General features: G+C 43.8%; 1 protein-coding gene across 1 annotated transcript in view; it reads left to right on the forward strand.

The window, feature by feature from the left end:
- LOC111874563 overlaps nt 1–13,660 on the forward strand; it is a 97,083-nt gene extending 83,423 nt beyond the window's left edge. The window contains exons 2-5 of the mRNA XM_033755503.1: nt 140–372; nt 5,636–5,849; nt 10,377–10,749; nt 11,613–13,660. Coding sequence (XP_033611394.1) covers nt 140–372; nt 5,636–5,849; nt 10,377–10,749; nt 11,613–13,128 — 2,336 coding nt within the window. The 3' untranslated portion in view covers nt 13,129–13,660. The remainder of the gene's footprint in view (nt 1–139; nt 373–5,635; nt 5,850–10,376; nt 10,750–11,612) is intronic.
- The last annotated feature ends 8,646 nt before the right edge of the window (nt 13,661–22,306 follow it).

Below are 22,306 nucleotides of genomic sequence, written 5' to 3' on the forward strand. Positions count from 1 at the left end.
CCCGAAACGATAATAATATGGCAGGACACCCAATCGTCTATTTGTTCGATATGGGACTTGCCAGTGAGCTCTCAGCGGGTGTCACACTACTGTACTAACGTGTAACTCGTATTTACAAGTGACTGTGTGATGTTGACAGGGTTCTTCCCGCTACCGTCTATCTACTGCCTGGCATGGATCTGCCTGGACGTTCTGTTCTGCACGGCCTCCATCATGCACCTGTGTACCATCAGTGTGGACCGCTACCTGAGCCTGCGGTACCCCATGAAGTTCGGGAGAAACAAGACGAGGAAGAGAGTCACCCTCAAGATCGTCTTCGTGTGGCTGCTCTCCATTGCGATGAGCCTACCGCTCTGCCTCATGTACTCTCAGGTGAGCTCCCAGGTTCTCATCTTTATATTTACTTTCACTGTTTATTCCAACTCACTTCATAAATTAATACACAAATCAAAGTGTTACCATATTTTGTAGGCACCAGCCCTTGTGGTCACCGACAGTTTTACAGCGATAAAGCCCGATCGCTTTGCATAAACTTCAGTTCAAATATCTAAGTCTGACAATTAGAAGTTTGCAATATTTAAAATTCTTCTACAACTTCCACTAAAGAGAAATCTTGCCCGATAATACGTTTAGACATACATAACGAATTTTCTTCACATACTTCGTTTTTCGAGTATGTTAATTAGAATAATGTCACGTATTTAGGGGTGCGACTATCAGACGAGGTAGGTAGTGGATGACTGCATTATTAACATCTTATACAAACCACTCGTAATTACAAGCAATAAAGCGTTACCGCTGATCTACACACTTTAAAGTTCACCGTTACACACACTGATGTTGTTAGTCGTCACTAGTCGTATCCCGGCAACAGATTTATAAATCTCACTGCAACTACAGCACACGCGAAGTCTCCTTTGCACAGCCTAATTCCTTTCTTCTCAATCATCTTCGACTGCCATCTCACAGAGACTTCCTCAATTCTAATTCTAGCTTGCCTGTAATCCTCGATATACAACCTCAGATCGGCCCTAAGAGAAAACGTTTCCTAATAATTCATCTATTGTTACAGAGGTGTGTTAACCTGGCCGATGTATAGGAACGGCAGTTCTTTGATTGCTTCTTGCGTATTTGTTGTCGCGGGAATGCATTTACCGAGTCGTTGCCTAGCAATGAAAGTCTGCTCTGGCCCCGCTATTTCGGCTTGCAGGCCTCATGTATTAATAGCGTTTAAATATATTTCCTGCACACCAATATATCTGATTTTGGTGGTAATATTTACAGCGTTCATATCCCTCCACGTACATATCGAAGACTTGCGAGTTGGCTCTTAAAATTCGAAACTCGGGTTTCCAGCCGTTATTTCATGCATTTCCGAGTCAATGGGAACTTAGGTTTCTAGAGTCCCACACTTTCCAGCCGGGGCTCAGAAGCTGGGGATTCAACAAAATGAGACAGGCGACTTTCAATATGAAACGCCCACACCTACTGACTACTTGTCCTTTGATCCGTCTTTCAAATTAGTTACACGAAATCTGGTACTGCCAATTCTAATTAACTTAAAAAAAAAAACATTTTTTGGCCAACTGTAAATCATGCATGCCTTTACCTGAATACGTGTAATACTTCCCCGGAAAACTGTCGGAATTGAAACTTGTCCCAGTTCTTACCTAATTATGCACTACGCCAAGAAGACGTATGGGGGAGTGGATGTATAGATCCACATTTTCTTTTGCTCGGCACTAGTTGGAGGTGAGCAGTCGGTAACATGACCCTGCCGCTTTACCCCCGGGTGAAAGAGCCCCCGATGCCTTTTGGATAGGAGGCTAGGTAGGGCCCAGAGCCGGTCTGGACGCTGTGAAGAGAATATTTTTTATTCTACCGGGACTCGAACTCCGACCCCTCAGTCGTCCAGCACTTAGCCAGTCGCTGTATCGACTGCGCCATCCTTGCTCCCTTTAGGCGAACAACTATAGGAAGTGCCAGATTTATTTTGGGTACAGGGTATGGATTTACACACTGGTTCCACTTTGAACCGTGATTCTCAGTAAATCGTATTTGAGAACGTGCTACGGAGAATATTTGGCCCCGGGCGGGCTAAATAACATGAAGATCCTGCATGCATCAAAATTACAATTAGTCATGTTTTAGTAAAACCAACCGACAATAATTTTCAAGAAAATCTGTTCAGCTGTTCTGGAGGGGTTACATGCGGATTGACAGACACAGCACAGACAACAGGCGCATCCTGCAATCATTTAGTTGTGAAGAATAAAAAAAATGTACAGTCGGAATGAGTCGAACGCCTCGTTTGTCTTTCTAATTCACTACTGTGCATATAATTCAAATAAAACAATCCCGAAAGATTTTATACACTGTAGATGCGTTATGGTGGCCAATGTCTATTGTATGAAGTCCACATATATGATATATACGACGTTTCGGCAATTTGCCGCCTCCGTCTTCAGACAATTCGTCGTTATATTGACAGATCTTTATTGCTTTTTTGTTTCATATTAGTAGGGACGACTCAAATGAAACAGGGACTCGGTTCTATACCAACCACTGCCAATTACAAATCGTCCATGATTCATGAAGCTGATAAAACTTCAAACTTCAAACTAAGGAACTCACTCTCTTACTCTCAATGACTTTCAGGAAAGAAAACTGCTGGAAGCCACAGTTCCGCTTCACACAAACATGACGATATTAAAACTCGTCTTTCAAAGTTTCTAAGAGTACACTTACGAAGTATTACCGTTTCTTCAAGTCTCCAGAGCGCTTCTTCCTTTATGGTTGAGTTGTGTGCCCTGGTAATCCACAATATTATTTATTATCATTTATCACATATCGCCAACTGCATCACATTTAGCCTGGGTGTTTGTCGGACGTTTCGACATCTACAATGCCATTTTCAAAGGTAAGGTAATCGTAAAGTCTCCCTTTTACGTAACTAATTAAACACTACGCCGTAAAGGCGTATGGGGGAGTGTATGTATATACCCACATTTTCTTGACCACGGTACTGGTTGGAGGTGTGGTCAGCTTCACGCACCGGCCGCTTTACCCCCGGTACCCATTGAATAGGCGGCTGGCTGGGCCCCAGAGCCTGTGTCAAGGGGAAGGGGAACTGAAAATTCTTGAACCTACCGGGGCTCGGAACTCCGTCCCCTCGGTTGTCCAGCCCGTACCGACTGAGCTATCAAGGTTATATATTTTTATTTAGCTCAAAGTTAATGTGCATGGCTCTACCCGCTTTTGAGCATTTCCGTCTGTGGCTTTAGAGTCACTTTGTTGGACCTTAGTCGATTTTTCAGTTTCTTAATCCTATACACAGTCGGTAGGACTCCTACGTTGGGGGATCAGCCCGTCGCAAGGCCTCTACCTAAGCACATAACAACGCACAGAATAAACGCACACAGACATTTATGCGTCGAGTGGGACTCGAACCCACGAACCCAGCGTTCGAGCAAACCGAAGACGGTTCATGCCTTAGACCGCGCGGCCACTGTGATAAGACGTTTGAACATTTCAAACTATTATTTTTTTTTTCGTGAACCGTCCTATACATAAGAATTTAAATCTTAAGCATAGGAGGTTTCAAAATTGTACCATCACATTTGTAATGTAATAATGTACTTATATTTAGGACGGTTCTCTACAAAAGAACCTGGGCACCTGAAATGCTAAAAAATATGTACAACCACGAATAATAACAATGAGCTAAGGTTTAGTTTGTAACCTAGAAATATATATCCATAAATATGACAATACAGATGTTAAAACATGATGGGTAAACAGCCGACCTGTGTTGTAACTGACGGAAAATGATGAGGTGCAGAAATACTTACGAGCATAGGAGTAGTGGTGTAAGCACTTGCATGGTTACTGGGAGCAAGCTGCAGTGTCCAACTCCTGCTTTCAGGTACATACATCTGAAGCCATTTCGCAAGGACAAGCAGTTGTGGAACTTCTGCTAATGTGCTTGCAACAACACACAATGTTATGCCAGTTCCTGGATCACACATTCCACATGGCGCCTAATTACAGTCACAGAATCAGAAACTTCTAGAAAATATTTCAACAATAGCTACTGAACACGGAAGTTTGTAATAAACTGTTATTCGACAGTAACGATGGCGGCCATGCGTAAATTTAACTCGTATTATTTTCGTAAGTTTAAAATCATGTAAATGTAACGCACATGCACGGGACGCAACAAAAAGACGAATTTCGTTAAAAGAAATACGCATGCGTGGGCGCTCGGTATAAGGCATGGACTGTTTTCGTTCGCTTGAACACTGGGGTCGTGGGTTTGAATCCCACTCGTGGCATAGATGTCAGTATTGTGTGTAGGTGGAGGCCTTGGGACGGGCTGATCCCCCGTCCAAGGAGTCCTGCCGTCTGTGTATAGGATCAAGAAACCGAAAAGGCAGCCAAGGTCCAACAAAGGAATATAGAGCCATAATACTAATGTGCATACGTGTACTGTACTTACTTTAATTTGTTGATATGCATGCGAATGTAACTGCAACACTGTATCACCTTACACGTAACATAAATATTAATAGAAAACCGCCAATCTATAAACACATTAGCACGGTATTTGTCGAGCCATTTCAGTAAGCAGTGCTCGACACAGCCTGCAAACCATGTCAGACCTGGGGATTCCCAGCAGTCACTGTGGAGTGTAGTCATCTGGGCTCTTAACGCCACGCAGTTCGGAGATAACCGGATGATTCGGAGGAACATTTCGTGTCCATCTTTAGATTTAAAGAGTAAACCGAGCAAGAAATCAGCATAACAAAACGGATTATACGACCCCGAATTTGAGGCGATACACTCCTCCGAAACGTCGGGCTCTCTCGGAACTACAACCGCGATACAATCCATAAGACCATACTCACTAACATGTACACCAAATTAAACGAAACAAAAAGAACACGACTCACGGTGTATATAGCAAGTCTGTCCAGTCCGAGGTACTCCAAACCCTGTAGCCCCTATCTTCTGTCTCCTACTTAAAAAAAAAATTATTTCAAGGATACGAGTCCTGTCACCTGGGACGTAACTCTGTGTACTTTAGTAGCAGTCCATCGACGTTTCGGAGGAACTAAATCCTCTCGTTGTGGCCAGCGTCTTGCTGGTCTCTTGCTTCACATACTCTTGGAGCCTGAAGACGGAGGAAGTAGGTTCCTCCGAAACGTCGACGTACTTCTACCGGACAAGATATTGCACCCCAGATGACATCACTTTTCATGGTCACTGCTAAGAGAACAGCAAATCCAACGAGGACTTACATACTTTAAGAAAATCAAAGTTTTTGGAAATAGGGGTGCACAAGCTATACGCATGACATGTGCTGCTACTATTAGATGTTTACTCTTCTAATTCTGTCAATGCCATAACGTTTGTGTGAAACATGTTTCAGTCTGTCCACTATTTGTGCAATCAAATCAATAAAAATTCTGTTCAGCTTTCAATGGGAAATTGTTAACAAAAAACTCCTTATGTTTAAAGTGTTTAAAAGTTCTGGAAACATAGCTGCATCTTAAAAACATACTATGCTTGACAAAACCTCAAATCCTGCGCCCACACAAACGTTCACCCGGCTACGCCACTGATTCTACTGCAGGACCATGACTCAGTGCTGGTGGAAGGTACCTGCCAGATCCCTGACCCGCTGTATAAGCTCATCGGCTCCATCGTCTGTTTCTACATCCCACTCGGAGTTATGCTGCTAACCTACGCACTGACAGTCAGACTGTTGGCCGTTCAACAACAAAATCTTGGGGGAGGAGGTGCCGGCTGGTCCAGCGGATGGCTCGGTCCTGGTACGCCCTCACTAGGTAAGAACCACGAACCCTTAGCTTATTTTCTCATACCTATAAGGCCTCTAACGACTATAGAAATAATGTCCACCTAGAGACACCCGGAGCGGGCGAACTCCTCACAGCAAGCAGGGAAATGTGTTCATGGACATAAACTAGAATCACAGCTGTTCACGACATTCCCTAAGCGCATATGCTTAAGGCCTAACACGACTGAATGTCGACTGCTCAAAGTAACGAACTCAAAACTTTTGATGATAGAAACGATGTAACGAGGGTGATGAATTTTCAATTATGAGGCTTGTGGCTTCGATAGTTCGGTCACCCCTTAGGGGTAAGGGTGGGGGGGGAGGATGTTCTGAAAAAGTTATCGTATACAGTAAAACTGAATGTAATTCTCAAAATGCCAGAACATTTGTAAATTTTTGATAAATATTAATTGATAAAAACCTATAAAATGTGTGGATATTAAGAACGGAACACTGAAAAGTTTGTAGGATTTGAGGTTCTCACACCGGTGGTTATGAAATGTTCCTTCTTGTGGGAATATAACGCCGTGAAGTCTGATGAACGGTAACTGCAGGATGAAGAAACCTCCATCTTCAGGGCTGAGACAGCAAGTCAGGCAAGAAACCAGCATGAAGGAGACGGATGCTTGACTACTCTTGAGCCCTGAAGATCAAGACGACATCTCTCTCCGAATCGTCGGTTGACTTTAACCAGACTATACGGCGCTATATCCCAGACTGTGTACCTACTCACGGAAATGGCTGCTCTTTGTACTAACAACATTAAGACAGAGGGTGCGTTGGAATCTTTTCTGCTAAGTTCATGTTGACGTCATTACATAAGCTTGGAAACCACTGTCGGAAAGAAACAATTATATTCTGAGAAAATCACGTAAATATAGAGAACTTCCTTTTTTTCTTCCCTTGGCACTACAGCCCCAGTGGGCCTAGGCCTACCTCCATGAACTTCTCCGTTCACTTCGGTTTTTCTACATCTTACATATTCGGTAGGACTCCTTGGGCGGGTGATCAGCTCGTCGCAAGGCCTCTACCTGTACACAAACACAGAAAAACGCACACACACAAACTAAACATCCATGCCCTGAGTGGGATCCGAACCCACGATCCCGGTTTCCAAGCGAGCGAAGACAGTACATGCCTTAGACCGATCAGCTACCGTGACCGACAAATATAGCCAACTGCCTACTATAAATTCAAAGCGACAGCCGAGTCCTGTATACAAGTCTGGTGAATTATCGTTCAACATAATCGTATCGCTAGTAAAGCAGGTGGATCGGTAACACTGAGCTATGCTGTGGTTCCGTGGCAGTGAATTCACAGTTCCCCAATACGGCCGAGTACTTCCTTTAAGCAGATGTATAGCTGGCGTTGATTTGTCTCTGACAGCTTCGTTATGCGGAGCGCTCGAAACTAGAAGCTATACAACTGCACTTAAAACCTCGTGTATCCTTACACTGCCTAATACGAATTTGGGAGCTACATCGACTTGATCTCCGGCACTCTGGTGGATGTTCTCGTTCACTGCTTACCTCACTTTCTCCTTCCACATAATTCATTACAATAAATATAAATTAAGAAACAAAACCGAGATTCAGTTCTTGAACAGCACCGATTAGAGTTGAGGAAGACAAACCTTAGGCAGTTTGTGGTTCTCTGTGGTTCGGCGTCTCACCCCAGGCCCCAGTAAGCCAGCTACTAGACGACTAATAATAATTAGACTCCGCAACTAATTACCACCACCAGGAAGTTAACTAATAGAAACACTTCTTGATGTTAGGAAGTAAAACCATAAAGCGTCTACATTCATGAAATCACCTAAACACCAACGCCATACATCCTCCCAGATTTAATGGACTTCAATTACGTAGGCTATGTACTTACTTACTTGCTTACTTACTTACTTACTTATGGAGCTGAGCCCTTCTTGAGAAGAAGCTAAATCTGCAGCTACTCAACTTCCCAGCATTTTATGGAACCCGAAAGTTCATTACCGTGTTCCCAAGAGCCCTCGACTGGTCCCTATCCTGAGCCAGATCTATCCAATCCATACCATCCCATCCTATCTCTCTAAGATCCATTTTAATATTGTCCACCCACCTACGCCTTGGTCTTCCCAGTGGTCTCCCAACAATATCCTATATGCATTCCTTTTCTCCCCCATTCGTGCTACATGCCCGGCTCACCTCATCCTCCTTGACTTGATCATTCTAATTATACTTGGAGAAAAGTACAAGTTATGAAGCTTATCGTTATGCAGTTTTCTCCAACTCCTGTCACTTCATACGTAGGCTATGTAATAAAGGTAATTTGCATGGGACATGGAGGTATAACACACATAACACAAATCTACCTTGCATTAAACAGACAGCCAACCTACTAATCTCCAGCGCCTCTTCCCCGTAAAGGTAAACTTGTCCCTGTGCTTAACTAATTAAGCACTAGGCCAAGAAGACGTATGTGGGAGTGAATGTATAGGTCCACATTTACTTGACGTAGGCACGACCGTTCTAACCCCGGGGAAAGAGCCCTCGGTACCCATTGGATAGGATGTTGGGTGGGCCCCAGAGCCGGTATGGACGACGTGGAGAAGAGAAAATTCTTGACACTACTGGGACTCGAGCTCCGAACCCTCGGTCGTCCAGCCCGTAGCCTGTCGCTATACCGACTGAGCTATCCCAGCTCCATACCATAACTTCGATATTATACAAATCTTGACACTAATACTGGGACTAAAATAGGAAAAGTCATAAAACGGTAGGTTCCTCGTGTCGAGACATCATGCGAGCGCATGTTTAGCAGTGTTAGCATACACAGGAGCTCGCTCTCTTCTTGTGCTCTTTTGCGCAGAGGTTTGGCCTCTACTGAGGAGACTTTCAACCAAGACTGGTGACAGATCCGCGTCCCAGAACGGGGTTCAACAACGACAGTCTATAGACTCATTCATTCGTCAATGGCTCTACGCCCCTTTGCTGAGCGCTGGCCTTTCATCAGTTTCGTAATCTCTTTTATACAGACGGCAGGACTCCTTGGATGAGTGATCAGCCCGTCGCAAGGCCTCTACCTACACACAGGACAAGACAAACACAATAAATGCAAACACAGACACGAAGGCCTCGAGTGGGATTCGAACCCATGATCCCAGCGTTCGAGCGAGTAAAGACAGTTCATGCTTTAGACCGTGCATCCACCGTGATCGTCTTGACGGCAGACTGAGAGCCTCTGTTTCGAGGTAATGCGGACGGATAATCAGGCAAGAATAAATCAGAAGTTCAAAAGGTGTTACAAGGCTATCAATAATCGCTCATATCGGGTATGCATTTCAGATTTTATAAATATACATAAATATATAAACTTTGCATTTCTAATCCTTGATTACGACTGATATCTTAAACTCTGATTGCATATCATAAAATGTCAAGACAAATTAAACCGAGTCTGAAATGAGACGCAATTCGAACTTCCCATGTTCAGTTCTACGTCAACGAGTAAACATGTGTACCAGGGAAACCCAAACTTTAAAAAATATGTATAAATCCCCAATTTAGTTTTTTTAACTTATTTCTTTTGACGACCACAGTGGCCTCGAGGTCTAAGTCATGCAATATCTTCGCCCGCTTAACACTCTGATCGTGGGTTCGAATCCCACTCAAGGCATGAATATATGCCTGCGTTGATCTGTGTGTAGGTAGCGGCCTTGCGTAGGGGCTGATTCCCCACCCGAGGAGTCCTATCGAAGATCAAGAGTTCCAGATTAATTCTGATAAAAAAAAATACGCCCATATGTCCCAATACGAAACACAGAAGAAGAATTATTTATTTGCGATTACAACCATTTATTTAAGATTAATAATACACAGCCCGTTTGTTAATAAAGTATAAGCATTGCCGTAGACCCACTCACACCTGCAGAACAGCAAAAATGGCGGACAAATGTTAACAAGATAAAACCGTCCATCCGTAAACTTGCCGTGTTATGCTTCTTTCACGGAAAACATACAAACCTAGCAGATATGCAATGACAGTTCATTACTCGTCGTTCTCCGTACTATCCTAGTATTGGTTTTTATTTCAAAAATCATTCTGTTGTTTTGGATCAAATAATTTACTATAAAAGACATCGGATATTTGAGTTCGTTTCAAACAAAGATAATGAAACACTACTGTCGTTCGTGTATAAATTATAATACAAAATTTAAAATGTGGGTAACATAAAACAGGTTTCATGTCCGCAGAGCGAATAAAGTTGCGACTAAAAAAAGAAGAGACAAAAATATTTGTAGAGAAATATGTGCTATCTGTACCATCATCCATGAAGCCAGAAACGCCGAGGAAATGGTGGTTACTGTATTTCAATACGTATAATTTTTTGCAGAAGCGTTTCCCTTGTCGTTTAGCTGTCTAACAACCTGATCAGATGCTCAGCATCCCAAGACATACATATCAGTAAGCAATATGAAGTCATCCAGTCAAGTCAAGGAACGCATGATGGCATGTTCCCGTTTGCTCTGACCGACAGGTATGGAGCGCAGGTGCACGTGGCGCAGACTGTTGCTGGCCTCACCAGCGGGGAAGTCCCCGGCAGCAGCGTCGTGCTCCACCCCACAGCACCTTGGCCAGCTGGGCCACTCGGCCGCCTCCACCGACACAGAGCTCACCACACTAGACACGCACGAGCTCTGGCTGCCAGACTCCAGCATTCCCGACCCTACGCCCTCCACCATGACGGCACTCCACCACTTCGGGGCAGAGATGCTGCGTCTGTCCCGCGGACTTGAAAGCGTTGCGGCTGCGGCCTCTATAGGCCTGTCTACACCCCCGGCCGGCAGGTCACCGAGGCAGCAGGACATAGCCTCTCAAAGGAGCAGCGTACCTGTCCAGAGATCCGTCAGGTGAGTCCTCCCGCTTAGCGAGGAGTACACACTCGACATATTCCGGTACCTCACACCTCAAGCGACGAACACGAGTCTCTCTATAACAGGATCGGAACTGCTCCTTCTAACGCCCATTGTAAAGCTTGCCAGCTCACAAAGAAATGCTTAAAACAATGGCGTCATTCTTCTCTTCGCCAACCGATGCACTGGAATGTCGCATTTGATCTGAGGAAGGATTTCACACTCCCTAGACTCGGCGAATGTTGATAGTGTCGTGTATAGCTGGGATCGCTTACTCATTTCGCGATTCTGCCTGATGCCATTACTCACAAGTATCGTGCTAAAGTCAAATTTTTATTAATCCTAGCAAAAAGAAACTGTTAGGCACAAATCACACAGAAAGGTGCTTCAGATTCTGCCATCAAATGTCCTTCAAATTCACTAGACCCAGGGTTAAGAAAGCGCGAACGTGAACTACGTCAAGCACAGAATGTCAGGTCATATCGAGAAGCATTAATATATGGAAACATACGGCCATTTGAATTGATAGTACGACCTTCAGATGTTAAGGCGCACAAAAGGAAACACTCGTAGTTATCCGCATTCTTAACGAGAGTGTACGTGCCTTAAACTGATCTTCTGTTGGAGCAGACAAAACGCTACGCCTAAGCTTGTAGTGAATTTTACTGTACCTTATGCTTTATCTAAAAGTTGAAACCATAGCGAAGAAACAGTACAGACTAAACCACAAATTAATGCTGACAACTATCGTCACGGTATACTTATTTCAAACTGATTAGTCCCAATTATTGAACGTCCATTATTGTAAAACTCCAGAAAAAAAAAGTAATGTGATCATAAGACATAACATTCCTTTGCAGCGGGAGAAGCAGCGCCCCAGAAAGTCTTACCAGTTCGCAGTCATCGCTGCAACATCCGCTGCAGCAAAACTCATCGGGGTCTTCCTCACCGTACCCCGGTCCTAGAATTTCCAGGCGCCGTCGGGCTTCCACATTCCATGAGACGCTGTCTTTTCGGGAAGATTCAATCCGCGACGACGAGCAGTCTCCGTGCCGCAACTGGCGGGAACTCACAAGGAAACGCGGTTCCAGCTTCCACGACGAAAGAGGGCGCAAGCGAAATGCTAGTGAATCTTCTGTCGTCTCTCAAGAATCAGGATCCGACCATATGAACAGCCTCCTCACAATCAAAGACACTCAGCCAAGAACCAAAGATTCTGCCTCTGAAGATCAAATATCCGATACTACTGATCCTCTACTGAATAAAGTTAAAGACGATGACTATTCAACCTTCGAGGAAACGGACACAAATAATCAACATCCACCGGTCCGCAAGAAGTCGTCGGTTTCATTTCCATTACCTCCCCCTTGTACCTGTCCGTACTTCGGTGAAGCGTCATCCCATAATAAAATCAAGAAAGTTCAATCGCTTAAGTCGGAGGTTGTCATCGTACCCACACGGGAAGAAAATCTCAGGCAGCACCATCTCTGCGTGTCTTCAACCAGCAACAGAGCAGACGCCGATGAATCAACACTAAAAGTAGAAACAACTTCCGTCGGCAGTGGAGGAGGTGTGTCTCCTGGTTCAAACCTCCCTTCTCCAAGTAGCAGGCGAGGCACTGTGTTCGCCAATGTTCTACGTGCACGTCATTCATCTGGTGGAACATCGCCAATATCTTCCGTGGATGGAACTGTGGGCAGTGCCAGCATGGTGGTAACTTGGGACTCGAACTCTTCCTCCTCGAGGATGCATCGTAGGGGATCCAGCTTTGGAGGAGGCGGTTCCAACAGTGTACGAACAATCTTAATGACAGGGAATAGTGTTTGTTCAGGACAAGCACACCACCATGGAAACAACCGCGGGCCAATGCTGCGCAGGGCAGCCACCTTGCGACATCACAACGGGACGTCCACCAAGCCAAGCAAGCCGACAAAGACGGACAACACTTCTACGCCCTGTTTACTGATGCATTACGGTTCTGGGAGGGGAGCTTCGAACACAACTTCCATTAGCAGCAGGACAGGAACCATTCGCAGTCATCACAGCCGCAATTCTAGTGTCATCTCTCGCAACTCCTCGCGTCACGGAAGGATCATACGGCTGGAGCAGAAGGCGACCAAAGTTCTCGGAGTGGTATTCTTCACGTTTGTGATTCTTTGGGCCCCATTCTTTGTACTGAACTTAGTTCCCACAGTGTGCGCGGACTGCGAGCGAAACATTCATCACGGAGTATTCGATTTCGTGACGTGGTTAGGATACGCAAGTTCTATGGTCAATCCCATTTTCTATACTATATTCAACAAAGTGTTCCGGCAAGCTTTCAAGAAGGTTCTCCTGTGCCGATACCGCAACAGAAACTGGAGACCTCCACGGTAACGTACTCGATGCCATTTAATTCCTTACGTATACACATCTAAATCAGAAGACTCTATTAGAAAATTATATACCGTATACTTCATTTGTGTTGTAAAACCAAGGCAATCATAAACCTTCAATGAACTGTAATTAGTTAAGAATATCAGGAGGAAATTAACAATGTAACTTAAAAAGTAAGTGACGTCTTCTACGAGAAATTTGTGTTTCCGGACAAACAAAAACAAACACATATTCGTGCTTTTGTGTAGCATATCTTCGCTCTCAGCTGCACGTTCATAATTGTAAACTAAAAGTTGTTAGAGCTGAGTAAGTCGAGAGAGTAGTTCTAAGCGGACGGTTAGACTGTTCTAGAACAACTTTGTGTGTGGAACTGGCAAACTTACAGAGAAGTATTCAAATTTGAGTCAATACAGTAGCTATTCCCAGTACTTATAAAACTGTATTTGAAGCACAAATGTCATTGTCCAATGAAACATAAACATAATCAAATTTTAGGGACGCATTTTTTTATTGCTAGTGGGGTGAGACTAAGTTCCTTGTACTGCGGCCACTTCTGGCCTATTGTACCAGCCCCAGATGATAGGTGAGGGTGATTGTGGAGCAATTGGTGGAATGAAGATTGGGAGGGGAAACCGAAGTACTCGGAGAAAACCTGCCCCAGCCCACTTTCTCCACCACAAATCTCACTTGATCAGACCTGGAATCGAACCCGGGCCGCCGCGGTGGGAAGCCAGCGACTAACGCATTTAAGGGAACCCTGCACATTTTTCTAATTCACAATGTAATAAATTTTATATACCACACACAAGTTTAAGAAACCAAAAACATGATCCAAATACACTGGCTGATATTTCCCTAAGGCTTGAAATTCTTAAACATTAATCGGTGCTCTCCACTCAATAAAACGCGATGCTTCTCTGGCAAATGAATCATATCTTGTAACCTGCAAGAGGCTCTTCAGTCCCTACACCAGCTACACCAATAGAAATAACGTGAGGGTGTGAGCCAGGAGTACATTTCTACTTTAAGAGACATGACACGCAGACACAAGAAGAGGATAATGTGAAGCATTCATAAAACGTGTGACAAAGCTGTGGACTGAACAAAATTTACTAAAGATTATTTCGCAGTATGTATAAAACTTTAAAAGCTCAACAAGCTCTCTCGTCTCCAATTCTTGCACTGGCTATAGTGCATACGGCGGAAATCCTCCACTCAGATAGGCTGAAGATAAGTTAACTGTGCTCCTCCGTTCTCCTCAGCAGTAATATGAAATAGGTTTACTAATTAATCATTTACATTTATTTTACTTGTTTCTTCTCGGTTTGTTGGATTTTAAAATTCAAAATGTAGTATTCGCTGTAATTAGCAGTCATAATGATCACTTCTCGCCAAGAAGTTCGTTCTTATTTAAGAGGTAAACACAAAGAGAGAGTTAGGATTAACTGCAATCCTTCATCTCTGTAGAATTCGTAGCGTTTCAACAGCCACAGCAACGCGTACAACAGCGAACAGCACAGAAGTATTACTAGCCGATTTTCTTTCCTTAAGGAAATTAATCAGTTAACTGAGATCAAACATCACAAACATTTAGAACAGATCTATATTCCACGTCCGAGAACTATCACGTAAAATCATATGCAAGGTGCAAGTACACCAAAAAGGTAAACTAAGGTTCCGGTTGTCCCTGTGTCCAACTAATTAATTACTATGCCATGAAGGCGTATGGGGGTGTAAATGTATAGATCCACATTCTCTGGACCTCAGCACTAGTTGGAGATGAGTGGTCAGCGTCAGGCCCCGACCGCTTTATCTAGGGGAAAGAGCCCCAGGTACCCATTCATAGGAGGCTGGGTGGGCCCAGAACCGGTATGGACGACGTGGAGAAAAGTTCTTGATACTACTGGGACTCGAACTCCGACCCCTCGGTCGCCAGCCCGTATCCAGTCGCTATACCGACTGAGCTATCCCGGCTCTTGCAAGTACACCTTAGTTACATTAACAAAGACTAAGGGCGAATCATGATGCATGTACTGTCCTCGTAACGACATTAATAATTCCACTGCATGAAGTTATTTGGAGCCAGGTACAAGGACAATTATAGTCATGATGCTTTAACTGCGACGTGGCAGAGGGGAAAAATTCAGCGTTGAGATTATCGTGAGATAGGTCAACCGAAAAGCGACAGGCACTGGAATCACGACGCGGAGTGGCTCGATCTGACAATTTCGCGAATAATTTTATCGCGCGAGGGCAGACACCAGCAATGCGACGCGACGTAAGGCAACAGCACATGGAAGAGACTGGGTGCTCGTAACACACGTCCTTTCTCACTGATAACGCTACCAACCGCGGGAAAGAGATTTATACCAAATTAGATACAGCAGAGGCAGAAGTAAAGCTGTCCCTGTGCTTAATTAATTAAGCATCATGTGGAGGTACAGATCCACGTAATCTTAAACTCGACACTAGGTGCAGCTGACTGGTCAGCTTCACGGCCAGGCTGCTTTACCCCCGGCAAAGGAGCCCACGATACCAGTCGCATAGAAAACTGGGCAAGGAGCACAGCCGTCTCCATACTGTGTAGAAGCTATCCCTGCAACGGGCCGTGGGGGCCCATAAGGTTGTCAGACGTCCAGGCTCCCACTTTCTCTAGAAAATCTGCTCACATATGGAGATAAGGTTGTCAGCCTTATGCTTCGGCCGCCCTTTACACTCAGGAAGATTCCTGGTACTCATTCTTGTTAGAGGCTGAGTCGACCGCAGGGCCATAGTGCAGCTGAAAGGATTAGATCGATTGAAAATCCAATGGCCTCATCGGGAAACGAACCCGCGACCTCTCGGCTTGTAGCACAGTGCCTCAACCGTCTACGCTACCGCGTGTCCTACTGTGGAAAAGAAGAATATCTATTGACCATGCGGAGAATGAACCCCGGTTTGTCGGTCATGCAGGCCGTAGCACGTCGCTACACCGACTGAACTACCAAGGTCGCTGTTGAAATAAACTGACAGTATTAATAGAGGGATCATATCTGCTACATGCCGGTTCCGGAGAATACCGTGCCTCATCAGAAGCAAAACACAGAAACAGACAAGTTTAGAGATTTGTTACACTAATGGAAGGTACGAGGCTTCTACATTTACCCTATGGCATCGTTGCTGTTCAGAAACAACTTAGGGGAGCTGCTTGATTAATTAAGGATACGTGGATCAAGAGTCGTCTGCAATTGATTCTACAAATTACATTAATAAATTAATGCTCAGGAAATGATGTCGACCATATCAGTGAAGAAGTTCTTAACAGTACTGACGGACAACCTAAAATAACTATAGAACCCATTCTATGCAGGCTTGTGCGAAGATACATTCGAGTCATATATCTAACATGTTCCTCTTTATTCCGAACCTGAGCGTACTATCCAGACGACTAATGGCAACAAGCCACATAACCAGTCATATGAAGTTGCTGCTGAATATGCTTGAGATTATATACGCCTAGGGTTCCCTCAGATATATCTCGTATTATTCATGGGAGTGTGCACTCAAGAAGTCGCAGAAGTACACCGGCCTATATACGTTATATCTAGCAAATGTTCGCTTGGGTTATCCTCTTGGCGTCAGATTACAACTCTCGACACGATTTTGCTGAACTGGTCCATATGGAAATAGTCTTGGAGCATGTTTTAAAGAAAATAAACCCTCCAAACCTCCATAAACTACATCGCAGTCCGTGATAAACAGTACCTACACTCCTCACACTGATATCAAAATATAAGTCCTTCAAAGAGCAGACACGATATGCCGAAACAAAAGATTATTCGTTCGTCGGGACCTGCTACATAACGTGTTCATTGCTACGGTAATCCGAAACTGTGTAATTTAAGAGTTTTAATTTGTCGTTACGATTTAAATATATATAATGAAAACAGAGACATTTTGATAAAATCAGAACCGTGAGTCAAATATGGATAACCGGTGAGCAAATACAGCAGTTAAACATATGCAAATCAAAAAGAGTACGAAGTCCTATATGTACCTACGAACCAGAACAATAACTTGGTCCAAATCATCCGATTACGTGAGTATATGACTGATTCAGGCTGTGGGCAACTTTACCTCTACCCTACTCATTTAATGCTACGTGGTCTGACAATAAAGTTCGCGAACTCGTCGCGGTAAAAATGATACATACATCACCGCTGAATATCACTGTGATTGCCTTCAAAGTACTCCCCGTAGGAAGCTATATACAGATGCCAGCGCCTAGTACACCCTTCAAAACAACTTTGGATCTGGTTTTGCGGAATGGCCTTCAGAGATACCGTCGTATTACTCCTGATGTCATCAATGTCATCAAAATGCCTTCCTTTCAATATTTCCTTTATCTTAGGGAACAGAAAAAAATAAGCATTGGGGGGTAGATCCGGTGAATAGGGAGGGTGTTCCAGCACAGTTGTTTACTAGCTAAAACTTCCTCACAGACAGTGTTCTAATTCAAGCTCCGACATTCTCACGACGGCAAACCAAAACACGCTCAAACAATAATAGACGCCACTCAGAAAGGGACTGCCACAGATCAACAACAACACAGCTGTGAAACGCTGATATGCCAACGTCATCAAACCATACTGAGGTTTCCGTCCATTGCTGCCACAACAAGCACACGGTGGCGAGTTCGCGATCTTTATTGTCAGATCTCGTATTTATATAGGCATGCTTGCAGTTTATAATAAATATTATCTCCAATGATACTCGGAAAAAACCTGTCCCAGCGCCACTTTGTCCACCATAAATCCCACTTGACCAGACCCGGGATCGAACCCGGGCCGCCGCGGTGGGAAGCCAGCGACTAACTGCTTGAGCTTTGGCGCGGCCGTTCGTAATATGATACGACACTTCAATTTCTAGCTCAGTCATGTTGAACTCTGTCATCTGCAAATGAATTTTCAAATTAAGAAAGGTTGTGATTCACTACCTGCACACTGCGTTTTATTGTAATTACGCAGTAGAGACAAATGCGTATTATTTTACGAATAAATACCACACCTGTGGAAAAGTATTTAAACGATATATCCTTAAGTTAGGACCTACCGCAACACAGTTAACGCAGCGTGTTCAGTCACATGTTTGCTCTAGCTGTCGCGTATTGTTGCAGGCTTCACCTAGCAACGGTCTGTTTACCCAGAATCTGTCTCCACGGGAACGTGTTTACCTAGTAGTTGCCCAGCAACGGGTCTACATGTCACGATATAAATAAAAATGAAGCGGTAGATTCATTTAAACCTGTAATCTCGTCCTATTCCCTACATTTCAAGAAAACGACCATTAGCATTAATACTATTGGTACTGATCTTTAGGGGTGTTACTACTCTTTCCATTATATGGTATGTCCACTCCTTCGAAAAATATCACCATTCAGAGCAACATCATTTATTTCGGGTTACTAGCTTAATGAAATTATGTACATCGCCGTATGTAAGTACCTTATGAGAGAAGGATTGGGTAATATTTAGTTCACCAGTCAAAACACCACTCCAGGATCTGGTACATTTTACCAAACAATTATTATTTTGAGAGCACGGATTCAGAAGGAGTCGGACGCTCCTTCCAATTCGTTACATCTAACTTCGCAACACGACTGCGGTGTCCAGAAAACCCACACGTCTAAGTCATGCTGTTGTTACTCACGATTTCGGAGCAATGTTAAAATGAATACTGTGGCGAACAGACCCCTTTGCTAAGCGGTTACTCTGTAAACAGCGACAGTTTCTGGGCAACGGCTCGGTAAACACGTTCAAGCGGAAACGAATACGTGCACAACAATCGTTACTGTTGGAAAATGGGGATGTTTTTACGTGACCCCGTGCTGAGATGTTATACGCAAGGGAAAAAGTTGTTAGGAGTTCTCCACGGGAAACTGTGAAGACAGGACCTGAGGCCGTTAAGCTAAAGAATTTCAACTGTTATAAGCCGTTGCCAGAGAACGGCTGATGAAGACACAGGAGACTGGAAGAGGTTTTGCGGGAGCTATGGTGATTTGTGAATTGTGAAGATTAGCGGTGGCGCTGTATTTGCTTGTAGTTCCCTGTCGTGTGTATAAATGGTCAATAAATCAAGTCACCAATCCAAACCCCGTCTATAGTCACACCCCTACACGTGACGATTCCATAAAATACTGATTTCAACGTGAGACAATTTTAAACAGCTTACTGCTTATAACATTATTAAATTCCGTGTGTTAAAGAACTTTCTTAAACGTCCGATTCAGTTATTTAAGTTGTTAAAATTGTATTAGCTGTTACGATTTAATTATGTAAATTTCTTCTGCACCAAAGAACTTGTTTTTCATAATCTGGAGTATGAGTTAAAGAAGACAGATTAACACGTCCAACATGCCTGTACCAATCAGGCTTCACAGTACTGTGATACATAAAAACAGATGTCGCGCCCTCATCCAGCTGCCCCCCCCCCCTTCCCAGATGCGAGATGTATAGAGCGCAGCGGCTCGGACGGCATTAAACCGCCCGCGACGTCAGGCTCAACATGTACGTTACCAAAACAGTGTGCTGTCAATTACGCGTGGCTGTTTGGGACCAGGGCTAGACAGAGCGCTAAGTTAACTGAACTGTCATATAAAGAGAGCTCAATCACCGCAAAAACCGAGTTTCATCGATTCTTCTCCACTCATGAAAGCTGCACTTATTGTCTGAGTATTATTTATCGCGCTGGAAAATAATGGGAGAAAGAGCTTATCATCTTACGTGCAGAATTAGTCGAATATACACGTACACTTCTCAAAGGGCATTTATCGCGGCCCAAGGGCAATATGAAATACAAGAAAGTCAGTTCATCAAAGTGAATAAAGAAAACAGTGAAATACAGAGAGACTGCCGTAAATCCAGCTAAAACGTATCCAGTTTGTTTGCGGAAATGTGGAATAAATCCACAAAGACTTTACTTTACAGAAAAGGGGTAAAATGACATAGGATTAAAAAAAACATTAATTATATATAATGCTATGACTTAACGATTAATCGATGATTAACGTGCGCAAGAAATCGAGTATTCTATATAATGATATGACTTAAGGATTAATCGATGATTAACGTAAGTAAGGAATCAGAACAAGCAAAATTCCTTTTCGTCATGACTTTCAGTCTCACACGTCATCCCCGTCACAGGCCGTGGAGGCCCATAGGATTGTGAGAGGTTAACGTAACGATTAATCGATGATTAACGTGAGCAAGAAATCAAGAATTCTATATAACGATATGACTTAACGATCAATCGATGATTAACGTAAGTAAGGAATCAGAACAAGCAAAATTCCTTCGTCATGACTTTCAGTCTCACATGTCATCCCTGTCACAGGCCGTGGAGGCCCATAGGATTGTGAGAGGTTGAGGCTCCCATATTTTCTAGACAATCAGCCCACAGACGTCGAAGATGTTGTCAGCCTTACGCGTCGGCCGCCCTTTACCTCCCCCCACCCCAGGAAGATCCTTGATATTAATTTCTGCTAGAGGCTGAGTCGACCCTAGGGCCATAGTGCGGCTGGGAGGATTACGTCAATTGAAAAATCCAGTGACCTAATCGGGAATCGAACCCGCGACCTTCCGGCATGTAGCGTAATGGCTCAATCAACAGCGCTACTGCGTGCCCTTGTAAGGAGTAGTATCAAGCATTAACTGTAAATTTATTGTCAGACACGTCGCCGTTACCCATCTCTGACTTAACACATTCAGTTCCAGTTCTACTGCGATTTGATCCAAGACAGTGACAAAGGCGTTAAGTTTTCAGCACATTATCGCCAGCTACTAACTTCTGATTGTGTATCCCAGCGCAGGCTAAACAAAGCTAAATAAAAACATGGAACTGTCACAACAGGGAGAGGGGCGGGGGGGAGGGGGGGACCAAGATGAAATCCGCAATCATGACTTACTCTGTAATTTCAACATTTCCATTTCAAATGAAAACAATGTGCCAGAAAGATTATCTTAAGTCTTTCGTTGTAGATCTTCGTGCAATTTTCTGCACCCCCCACTCTCAGCTCTTCCAAAGCTGTTCCACTGTTTCATGGCGTCACGGAACAAGTGTGACGAGCAGCCTTGGTATGCTTAAGTTCTATAGGCCTACTGGAAGGTAATCTATTTTGTACTATCACAATAGTGTATTCGCTATGACGTTGTTCCCTACACATTGTCAAATTACTGTAAACGAGACCGTACTGCTACTGCCTCTCCTACGTCATACTTGCGTGACAACAGAAGCCACAGCACAGCTCCGACTTGCGATGTCTTGCAGTCAGCTGTGAAAATTCCTTGCTTTTCAAACAAACCCTCTAACTGCTGAGGTTTCGTATTTATTTTAAATACAAAACGTGTCTAAACACGATGAATCGCTTCAGCTACAGGTATCCTGCCATGATCCGTTACAATGTTCATGAACATGTTACACGCCGCCTGTGAATTTTAAATAAAATTTATTATAAATGTCCAATTTTACAAACAATACTTACATTCTCATCTTAAAATAGATATTTCACTGTTTTTTCTAAATTACTATGAAATTCCTGAACGAATTAATGTATAAGGGGTGGACCTTCTTGGACCTTGCACTGCCTCCCCTTCTGGTTATTCCCTCAACAATCCTGCAGGATCTTGTTCGTGGGGACGTCGAAATAGTCACTTGGTTCCATAAAATATTGACCCAAGTGGCGCAATCTTAAACAAGCTAAGGCCTCACATTCGCACAGGATGTGTGGCTGCATATGAAGTTCGTGACAGAAGAAGTCATCATATACAGCTCATAACATTATACATGTATCCAAACAACGTACTAATAAATGTGTGTTTAAAAACTGATGGCCAGAGCTGAGAACTATAAGTCTCCGAAAGGTGTTTCTGCATCTCCCGTAGCAATAATACGCTGAAGCACTTCAACACGCTGTCATGCAGGCTTCAGTTACAACGCTCCACCTAACCAAAACATTATGCAGTAGATTCTAAAGGCTTCCGACGATGGTGGATGACACACAGAATTACTGGGGTTTTGGACTTTTTCCATCTCCGGAATTTTAGGTAAATAGGCAAAGCTATCCCTGTAAAAGGCTGTGAAGGCCCATAGAGTTGTGGGATTTCGAGGCTCCCACATCTTCTAGACAATCGACTCACAGATG

Source organism: Cryptotermes secundus, unplaced genomic scaffold, assembly GCF_002891405.2.
Source record: "Cryptotermes secundus unplaced genomic scaffold, Csec_1.0 scaffold1009, whole genome shotgun sequence".
Classification (NCBI taxonomy): Eukaryota; Metazoa; Arthropoda; class Insecta; order Blattodea; family Kalotermitidae; genus Cryptotermes; species Cryptotermes secundus.